Raw genomic sequence first — 11503 nt, forward strand, 5'->3', positions numbered from 1 at the left:
CCATTTTATGCAATGTATATTATATAGAAAAGGCAAATAGAGATGGTCATAAGACGTCTCCCAATCAAGATTTAGTAGGGCTTTTCAAAACCTAAGCTTGTCTTGCATCAAACAAGCCTCATGCAATGCCTCCCATCCAAACAAGCAACTTTGGTCATAGCCTTTGATTTCCAGAGCATTTTCCATGGGCAAGTGTCCCCAACACCAGAGAAATCAGGTATTTCCTCAACCATGTTTGATAGCTTGATTTACCAGAGAATTCAATGTTCCTGCAGCCCTTCCACACACAGGAATCACTTGTGAGCTTACCAGGGAAATGTTTCCAACAATTTCTACTAGATTTCTCCTTTTGACCTCAGGACCATTAAAGTTTCTTCTAAGCAGAAATGTCCAAGCATTGTCATACCAACAATCAGCAATAACGCAATCTCAACAGCCTATGTTGTACAGATCAGGAAAGCAACCAACATACTATCCCCAAGACATATATCAAAAATTCCATAATTTATTATCCTTCCATTCCCTATTACCAGCTTAGTATGTTCTTGGAATTCATCTCAGGCTATTTATATGCTTCACAGAAGGCTGAACCATGGGGTGTACTAAAAACAAAATTCCCACAATCCAGACCCACGTATTTTAGCTTGATACATCTATCCAATGCTCCTTGTTGTAATAACTCCAACTCCACAGCCATTTTAACAAAAATATCTTCTTTTTTTTTTTTGAGAAGGTAACGATTTGTATTATAAACCAGTACTTACATAAGAACGGAAAACCCCTTTACAAGTATGAAAATATAGGAATAAAAACAGCAAGCCTAGCATGATTCTAAAACTTCTAGGATTGCTTTTGCATCTATAGGGGAACTCTTTGTACACCAAAAACATAACAACATAATGCAATCTGTTTTGATCATTTGTAGGGATCTGCTTATATCCTCAAAGCTTCTAGCATTCTTTTCTCTCCAAATGATCCACCAGATGCATGCTGGAATGGTCCTCCAATAACTTTTGTTCTTTTCCCCAATTCCTGCTTTCCTTCCAAGTTGAGAGAGTGTCAACAACCTTGCATGGCATTGTCCATTGAATGCCTCTGAGATTGATAAAAATCTTCCACAAAAAATGTCTGACTATCTCAGTTGCTTCCCCACATAAAGAACAATGTGTCACCTGAATGTTGTTTCTTTTTCTTAGATTATCACGTGTTAGTACTGCCTCCTTTGCTAGGAGCCAAGTGAAACATGTCACCTTAAGTGGAACTTTGGCTTTCCAAATTTGTATCTTCCTTTGTTGTGCTTTGTCCACTGTAGGCAGTCTTCCCTTCCTTAAAACTTTGAAATAATTTTAACCTTTAAAGAACTCAACTAATCTACAGAATTCCAAGTCATTTAAATTCCTTCAGAGAGATAGACCCCAACCTTGGGGAGACCACATTTCAGCCACTGTTTTGTCTTTATGTAGTGCTAAGTCAAAGATGTCAGGGAAGATCTCTGGCAAACTATGAACCAAGCCATCTATCTTTCCAGAATCATAGCCTGATACCATTGTGTATATAGTATGATTCCTAAGGAAATGCCACCAGTTCATAATTGATCTCCAAACAGTAACACCAAAGGGATTGGTTGCTTCCTTGGTTCATCTCTCCATACTTCAGTTTAATCACCTTCCTCCACATTGAGTGTGGTTCATGAGCATATATCCACAACTATTTCAGGTTTAGGCCTTGATTTGGTTCTTCAAGTTTTTGATGCCTAATCCGCCTTGTTTTTTCCTATGATCAGATGTTTCCATTTTACCAGATGGCATCCCTTTCTTGTCTTGTTTCATTGCCAAGAAAAAATCCCGTCTTAGTTTATCCAATATTTGTACTACTCCGCAGGTATTGGGAACAATAGTACGTAGGAAGGGCATTCAAGACTGCATTTATCAAAGTGAGCCTGCCCCCCCCCCCACCCCCATTGATAAATATTGTGCTTTCCATCTGACCAACTTCTTCTCATATTTCTCCAAGACAGAATTCGAAATTTCTTTGGACTGTGATTTTGCTCCCAATGGCATCCGCAGGTAGTGCTCCCACCTCGCCTCCTAGCACTGAGGCCAAAAGCTCCATTTAGAGACCAAGTTTATGGGATATAAATGGCTCTTTCCCCAGTTGATGGGAAGACCTGACATGCCTTCAGGAAGCACCAGTATGACCCTAGGTACTTAGTTGTTCCTCATCTGCATCACAAAAATCAAAGTGTCATTGGCATACTGGAGATGTGTCACCTCCAAAGTCCTCTCATTGTTTGTAGACACTTCAAATCATGTGATTCACCTATTTGTTTTAGTTGTCCTGATTATGTTGTTAAGTCCCTCCATGGAAAGAATAAAGAGGAATGGAGATAAAGGATACCCTTGTCTGATCCCTTTTGAGCTTCAAAATAACCTTCAGGAGCACAATTAATGAGATAGAAAACTTATGTTTAAATGCAAAAATGTATCCATCTAATCTACTTTTCTCCAAATCCCATTTTCCCGAGTATATTGAGAAGGAACCCCAGATAACATGATCATAAGCTTTATCAATGTCCAAATTGTACAGGATCCCTGATTTGTCTTCCTTTGATGAAAGTCGTTGTTATGGTCCCCTGATATGGATCTGGTTATGGTCCCCTGATATGGATCTGGTTAGAGAGAACCTGCAATCTCTTGAGTTTTAAGTACTCAAAGACTTAGTAATTTTCTGCCTAACATTTCACTGAATTCAAATACATAAATACAACAAGAAAGTAACAGCCTACTACAACTGAATGAGAAAGTGGAGGAATAACCTCCTTACTGCAATAACTGCTACACAGTAAATGAAAACATAAATATTTAAAAGCTGTAGTAGTCTACTGCATACAACTAAATACTTATAAGCTAAAGTAATCTACTTTCTGATGTCCTTAAATCTCCCATGTGTAAACCGTTGGTAGACTAAAGGGGTGTCAACATTACTCCCCCCTTTCAAATCACGCTTGTCCTCAAGCGAGAAGTGTGGAAAGCGTTGCTGCATAGAAGAAACAGTTTCCCATGATGCCTCAGCTGGAGAAGTATGCTGCCAATGTATCAAGACTTCAGGTACATTACGAACAACCCGATGTTCAAGCACAGTTATAGGATGGGGTGAGGGAGCTTCTGGCAACCTTGAAGGAAGAGCAGCAGCCGTTGGAAAGTCTCCTCCATGAAAAAGCTTCAATTTAGAGACATGAAAAACCGGATGAAGTTTTGTACCCGTTGGTAACTCTAATTTATAAGCTATAGGCCCAATACGCTGCTCAATTTCGTAAGGAACATAAAACTTGGGCAACAATTTCTGATGACGACGAATACCCACAGAAAACTGTTTATATGGTTGTAGCTTCAACAGAACTCTATCCCCCACTTGAAACTCAACATGTCGATGTTTGGAATCAAAAGTATTCATTCTCTGTTGAGCATGCAATATGTTCTGTCTTAAGGACTGCAGAATTTGATCCTGACTATGTAATGCTATATCCACTGCATCCAGTTTCGAAATTCCAGGCGAATAAGGCAAAAGACGTGGTGGAGGACGCCCATACACCACTTCAAAGGGTGTCGTTTTCAAGGAAAAATGAAAACTGGTGTTGTATGAATATTCTGCCCACGACAACCAGTCCATCCATTTGGTAGGTTGTGCACTGGTAAAGCACCTCAAGTACATCTCCACAGTCCGATTGACAACTTCAGTTTGACCATCAGATTGAGGGTGATACGCTGAACTAAAACACAACTTGGTACCACTCAGGCGGAAGAGTTCTCTCCAAAAAGCACTTGTGAAAGTTACATCCCGATCACTAACAATGCTTACTGGTAAACCATGTAATTTGAAAACATTGTCAAAGAAGAGTCGGGCAATACTTAATGCAGAGTATGGATGAGCAGTTGACAATAAGTGGCAATATTTAGAGAAACGGTCTACCACCACTAAGATACATTTTTCCCACGTGAAGTAGGTAAGCTTCCACAAAATCCAATGAAAATATCTGACCATATTTGCTCTGGAACTGATAAAGGGTGAAGAAGACCAGCAGGTTGCAAAGTTTCTGTTTTATGTCTCTGGCAAACATCACAAGCACGAACAAAGTCGCGAATATGACGCTTCATACCTGTCCAATGGAAATCCCTTGCAATTCGAAAAAGTGTTTTTGGTACCCCTCATGTCCCTGGTTATGCAAGGCAGTCATGACTGTCTGAATGGAAGGAGAGTTTGATGCCAAGAATGTTCGGTGTTTATACAGAAGCAACCCATTCTTGACGCTCCACTGATCTGATGTAGTACCATCATGGACAGCAGATATTCGCTGCTGAAAATCAAAAGAGTTCTGTTGTTCATTTCTAATGTCATCAAAAAGACTTAACTGAGGCATGGAAATGGCAAGAAACATAGCTTCATCATTATCTCGACGGGACAAGGCATCAGCAACAGTATTTAAACGACCAACCTTGTATTCAACCGGAAATGAGTAACCCAGAATCTTGGCCAACCAATGTTGTTGCGGAGGAGTTAGTGCCTTCTGTTCCAATAAAAACTTCAAACTGTAGTGATCAAAACGAACTATGAAGTGTTGCCCCCATAAATAAGAACCCCAATGCCGAATAGCTTTCACTAGGCCTATCAATTCTTTTTCATAAGCGGGTAGTGGCTGGTGTCTTCTTGCCAATACTCTGCTAAAAAAGGCAATGGGTCGTTTATTCTGCAATAGAACAGCCCCAATACCCAGATCTGAAGCATCACATTCAATAACAAAAGGTTGTGAAAAATCTAGAAATGCCAATACAGGTGTAGTTGTCATAGCAACCTTTAGTTTTTCGAAAGCTTGTGTTGATTTATCTGTCCATATAAATGAATTCTTGCGGAGCATGGCTGTCAATGGTTCAGCTATGGATCCATAACTTTCCACAAACTTGCGATAATATCCTGTGAGGCCTAGGAAACCTCGCAACCCTTTAAGAGTTGTAGGTTTGGGCCATTCAGTCATGGCTGAAAATTTGCTCGAATCTGCAGTAACTCTATGAGCAGTGATGAGGTGGCCCAAATAAGCAATTTTAGTTTGGGCAAATGAACACTTTGATTGGTTCAGAGAAAGATGATGATCGGAGAGTAACTTGAAGACAAGTCGCAGATGATATATATGTTCGACCCAAGTGCGACTATACATAAGAATATCATCAAAAAACACCAAAAGAAATTTTCTCAAGTGAAGCTGAAATACCTCATTCATTAATGATTGAAAGGTAGATGGAGCGTTGGTTAAGCCAAAGGGCATAACCAAAAATTCAAATGCCCATGGTGAGTACGAAAACCAGTTTTCTCGACATCATCCTCTTTCATCCGAACTTGATAATAACCTTGGCGTAAGTCTAATTTAGAGAAATATTTAGCCCCAAACAATTCCTCCAACAATTCTTCAATTACTGGAATAGGAAATTTATCTTTGATTGTTTTTGCATTCAACTCACGATAATCAATGCACATACGCCAAGAACCATCAGATTTAGGAACAAGAAGAACCGGGGAAAAGAATGGAGACTGACTTGGCCGAATTATTCCCTACTTCAACATCTCTGAACATTGTCTTCCAATTTCATCCTTTTGATTATGTGGATATTTATATGGTCGAACCACAACAGGTTTTGTTCCTGGTTCTAGAACAATTTTGTGGTCACAATCACGTTTAGTAGGGAGCCCTACTAGTTCATCAAAGAGGCAAGCAAAATCTTTCAAAATGATTTGCAATTCTTCCTGATTATCTTTGTCAGCCAGCATAACATGAGTTGTTGCTCCTTGAGTTGAATCAGGAGACTTAACACCTTGTAACTCCACTTGTTTTCCATTTTTGAAGAATGACATCCACATACCCACAGTATAGGTCCTAAAGTTTTAAGCCAATTCACACCTAGAACCACATCAAATCCACTTAGGTTGAGGACATATAAATCAATATGGAAAACATTATTACCAAACCATATTGAGACTTCTTTGCATTTTCCTGGACTTCTGACCCGTTCTCCATTTGCCACCACTACTCGTAACCCTTCTCGCCTCTCAACTTGAAGATTGAATTGTGACACAATTTTAGAGTTCACAAAGCTATGAGTACTTCTAGAATCGACTAATGACACCACCAGATTCCCTGCCAGTTGGTCTCTAGTTGAAGAAATCAAAGTTGTGCATTCCCCTCTAAATGAAAAGAAGCAAGACTAATTTTTTCTTCATTAGAGTCTGTTGGTGTCGAAAAAAATGATCGCATCTGTTCAGCCATCCCAAAGGGTCTCCTTGGCCAGTAAATCATGGAAAATCCAACTTTGTATACCTAAGAATGAAGGAACTTCCTTCTGCGTCTGATTTTGACCCTTCTGCCACTCCACTTTTACCCTTCCAGCCCCAATTTTGACTGGTATGATCAGTTGAGTCAGAATCAACCTTCGAATTCGCTAGATCCTTTGTGAGTGCATCTAAGCGAGCATTTATTGCTTCCTGTCTCGCTATATTGGCTGCACGTTCTTCTTGAAATAAGTTCACCAATTGTGCAGTTGATGTTGAATTTGATCTCCCATAACAGCCATCTCTGATACCAAGTTGTTATGGTCCCCTGATATGGATCTGGTTATGGGGCGTTGTAGTGTAAAATCAAACGTTTTCTTCCTATGACCTATGGTGTTGGTTCGTTAGAGAGAACCTGCAATCTCTTGAGTTTTAAGTACTCAAAGACTTAGTAATTTTCTGCCTAACATTTCACTGAATTCAAATACATAAATACAACAAGAAAGTAACTGCCTACTGCAACTGAATGAGAAAGTGGAGGAATAACCTCCTTACTGCAATAACTGCTACACAGTAAATGAAAACATAAATATTTAAAAGTTGTTGTAATCTACTGCATACAACTAAATAACTTATAAGCTAAAGTAATCTACTTTCTGATGTCCTTAAATCTCCCTTGTGTAAACCGTTGGTAGACTAAAGGGGTGTTAACAGCCATCTGTTGGGAGTCTACCAGCATGTACATTACCCTTTTGATTCTTTCTGTTAAAACTTTAGACAACAACATATAGAAATTGCCTATCAAGCTTATTGGTCTAAAGTCTCTAAGTTCCTTTGCTCCTTTCTTCTTTGGGATCAAGACAATATAGGGGGCATTGAAACTCTTCTCAAACATTTCCTGCTCATAGAATGGAAGGCCTCAATGATGTCCTGTTAAAGAATTTCCCAACATTTGATGAAAAAACCCTTAGTGTAACCATCATGTCTTGAGGCTTTATCAATGGCATATAACTTCAAGCATTTATAAATTTCCTACTCCTCAAAATTGGCATGTAGCTGCGATATTTCTTCCTCTAATATTGAAGGACAATTCACTAAATTTCCATCAGGTCTCCATCTTTCTGCTTCAAAATGCAGTTTCACATAAAACTGTATGATTTCCTCCATTACTCTGTCTGGTTCTGTGATCTTATTTTGTAGCCCTAAATCTCCAAAAACACAATCCTCTGTTTTCCTTGCATAGTAATACTTTCTCCCAGCTGATCAAATGTACTTTCTTGATATCTTGGTTCCCTTCCTACAAAAACTTCTTATTTATCTAGCTGAGGCTCCATTTTACCTGGAATGGCAATCAATGACATTAAATAGATTGGAATGTCATAAAAAATATTATTTAACAATGTCACTCAACCACCTTGTGATAGGTACTGTTTTTCCAGGTACAAAGTTTTCTTCTCACAGTTATTAGTGTCTACCTTCCATATGCTATGATATTTGTACCTTGCCTCAAGAGATAAACCAAGATACATAGTGGAGAATTTTCTAACTGTGCATTCCATTGCCTCAGCAAAATCTTCAACCTACTAATTTGCAGTTATCGATGTTGAGCCCCACATCATTTGTGGGATGGATACATGGACTCCTTATATGGTCTTAGACAATCCTCCCCATCCCCTAAGATAACTTTTGGAGTTGAATTAGGCCCAAGTCTATTTCTTTACAACCGAAAAAGAACTAATTTTCTTTGGGTTTATATGAAAACCTGACACAGACTCAAATTTAATTAAAATCCCCTTCAATCAAAGGATTTGCTCCTTATCGATGTCACAGAAAGTCAATGTGTCCTCAACGTACAAAATATTAGAAAGATCCACACTACCTCCAACATTATCAGAAATCTTACATCCCTTCAGCCAGTTTAACTCCCCAAGTGTCTCCACTACCATAAAAAAAAAAGGTAGGCAACAAAAAGCTGCCCTGTCTCAATCCTCTTTGGAATAGAAAAATCCAACATGCGAGTGAATGAAAACAATGGCAAATGTGAGGGCATGATGCAGAATCTCATCCAATCAATCCACCTGTCACTAAACTCCATCTTATGCAATGTATATTATATAAGAAAGGCCAATAGAAATTGTCGTAAGCCTTCTCCAATCAAGTTTTAGTAGGGTGTTCAAAACCTAACCATAATTGATAATCCAACTACAAAATTAGCTTATTGTTTTAATGGTATTTGATTACCGGGTTAACTATTGGTGAACAAATTAGAATTTCATAATTAATGGTTTATCAATGCGGGGCGGAGTACTCAGTTTTACTGTTAACCCGGTAAGAATCATCATATTTACATCTTCACCCCTAACTATATAAGGTATCTATTGTAAACTCAAGGAAATAATGAATATATTTGTGTATATCTTACTATGTTGTATTTGTGCATACTTTATTTTGTTGTGTGATAAATATGCGCCACCTAAACTTAAAAGGTAAATTCTACATAATGGTGGTTAGACTGTTCTTGTTGTATGGCAAGTCAAAAACTCATATGTTCAAAAAATGCATGTTACATAGACGAGGACGTTGTGATGGATGTGTAGGCATACTAGGAGCGACAATATTAGGAATGAGGTTATTCGGGAAAAGGTGGGAGCGGCCCCTGTAGTGAACAAGATGAGGGAAGCGAAACTGAGAGGGTTGGGCATATGAAGAGGAGGTGCACTGACGCCCTAATGAGAAGGTGCAAGAGGCTAGTTGTAGGTGGCACAAGGAGGGCAGAGATAGGCCGAAAAAAGTAATAGGGAGAGGTAATTAGACAGGACATAGCTTCATATTACCAAGGACGTGACATAGATAAGGAGTGGAGGTCGCGTATCAGGGTAGAAGTTAATAGGGATAGAGTGTTGTTTTTCCTTTGTTATCTATCATCATATATTATGTACGATGTTACAATTATCACACTATTTTGCTGTTGGTATTGTTATTTTCTTGTACGCACTACACTGCTTTTCGTATTAACTGTTATGTTTTCTTCATTGTTTTCTTCTTTTGTAACTTTAGTTTGATGCACTTGAACCGAAGGTTTTTCGGAAACAGCCCCTCTACTTCCACGAGGTAGTGGTAACGCATGCGTACAACCTACCCTACCAAACCCCATTTAGTGGGATTTCACTGAGTATGTTGTTATTATTTTGTTGTACTGTTCTATACTTCTATCAAGTTTTCTTAAGTGAGTATTTCAAACTAACCTTCGCACTACCTTATTAGGTTTTGGATGATAATACTTAATGAATACTTGTAAATGTAGTCATACTACAACGTTGCACTATGTGCAGCAGATCAGATACTGATTCATGCTCCTGCAGAACCTAGGAGTACACGAGATTGTCGTGTTGAGCTACTTGATCTGATCCACAGCACCTTGGAGTCTCTTTTGTTTTTGTATGTTGTTCATTATTCCAGATAGTACCACATTGTTGAGACATCCATTATCTTAGATACTCATAACTTATACCACCAGTCCCTAGAGATTTTAATGATTATTCACACTTATTTTGTAATAGGGGTCATTGTAGGGGAAACAAAAACTATTGTATATTCTAAAGAAGCAATCTCCCTTCTAACTATTAACAATTAAATTATCCATTTTTTCTCCCTGAGTTGCGGAAATAACAAGCCTATTAGAAAGTCAAATTAGCAACTTTACATGAATTTCAATTGTTTCCATATGATATAAACTGCATTAAGATTTATTCTTGTCTCCTATCAATCATGTCGTGATTTGGAATACCTTTTGGATTCATGTAATGGTTGGGCTAGGTGCCATCGCAGCTTAGGCAAATTGGGTTGTGACAATACGCTATCCATCACCGGTTTAATCCTCTCTGTAAGCACCTTGCAAAGAATTTTAATATGCTGGCCCACTAAACTAATGTGTCAGATCTCTGACATTTATTGCATTTGGTTTCTTGGGTATAATAGCTATGGAAAGTAGCATTGGAACTTCTTTAATATACATCGCTCACATAGAAATAATGAAAGAGTAAGCAATCACATCTTCATTCAAACAGTCTAAACAGTTCTCCAAAAACTGGTATAGCAACTTGGTACTTACATATATGTACCTATTAAGTAGAAAATCAAAGACAAATGGCCATAAGTGTACTGCCAGTTTTAAGCACAAGCGCAGGAAAGCGCCAATGTGAACGTGAATAGAATATTCTCTTTGTTGGAATCAATGATCTAAAAGGAGGTTATATATGTTTAAATTTACAGCATGTCTAAATGGATATGGAAAGGCAGAACTTGTAAATCTCAATTTTCATAATAGTTTTTAGTGTTGTAGCATATGATCTTATCAAACTAGCTTAATGAAGTTCCTATAGATCAATTGTTTGCCAATAGACTGGAAAGCTGTGCACTTACTTGCGGCCAGGTAGAGGTTCCATCCGAAAGTACCTATAAACCAGAAAAAGCAGAAAGCTATAACAATGATACTTGGGAGGCACCACCTATTACTACAAGATATCAAAAGAAACTCTAGGCCTTCACCTTTTGGTTTAGGAACCATATTGGAAATTGTAAAACCAAAGCAAAAATAGGACTCCTCTATTTCATAAAAAATAGGACTCCTCTATTTCATATTTTCATTTCAAGAAATTTTCAAGATCATGAAAAGTTTTTGGTAAAAGGAATAACCCCAAACTTCACTAGGCCAAACACTATGCCAACTTTCCCGCTACAAGGAGAAAATCTATTATTAGCAAGAGGCCTTGATTGGCTGGAAGATCAGCTAAAAAAGATTATGATATGGCAAATGCAATTAAATAGTGAAAATTTGTTCACTAAATACGCTCAACAATTGATTAGTAGAGTAAGCCCAGCGCTTAAAGGATGGACATAGGACATCAAAATTCAAAACAGTAAATTTGTTATCTGGCCAGGTGACAACAAAAAAATAGAGAAGTAGTCAACTTTGTCTATTCTTTTGATCAGAGATGTATAAGATAATCAAGTAGTAAATATTTAGTAGTGAATTTTTATTAGTGAATATGCATGAACCATTTTACAAATTTATTTTGTGATGAAATGTGTCCGTCATTTTCACAACCATTTGTAAGTGAATTAACGCAATAGAGCAAAGAGTGTGTGGCTGTGAAGGTTGGGGCGGGGGGGGTGGGGTGGTGGTGGG

At 38.2% G+C, this 11503-nt stretch overlaps 1 protein-coding gene across 5 annotated transcripts in view; it reads right to left on the reverse strand.

Moving 5' to 3' along the window:
• Positions 1–11503, reverse strand: part of LOC107007258 (cyclin-dependent kinase E-1) — a 28731-nt gene that overhangs the window by 8885 nt on the left and 8343 nt on the right. For 3 of the 5 annotated variants that reach the window (XM_015205793.2, XM_015205792.2, XM_015205791.2), the window contains one exon: positions 10738–10770. The exons of the other annotated variants lie outside the window; for them this stretch is intronic. In XM_015205793.2, the coding sequence (XP_015061279.1) occupies positions 10738–10770 (33 nt within the window). The remainder of the gene's footprint in view (positions 1–10737; positions 10771–11503) is intronic. 5 annotated transcript variants of the gene reach the window in all.

This window comes from Solanum pennellii, chromosome 12 (genome assembly GCF_001406875.1).
Source record: "Solanum pennellii chromosome 12, SPENNV200".
NCBI lineage: Eukaryota > Viridiplantae > Streptophyta > Magnoliopsida > Solanales > Solanaceae > Solanum > Solanum pennellii.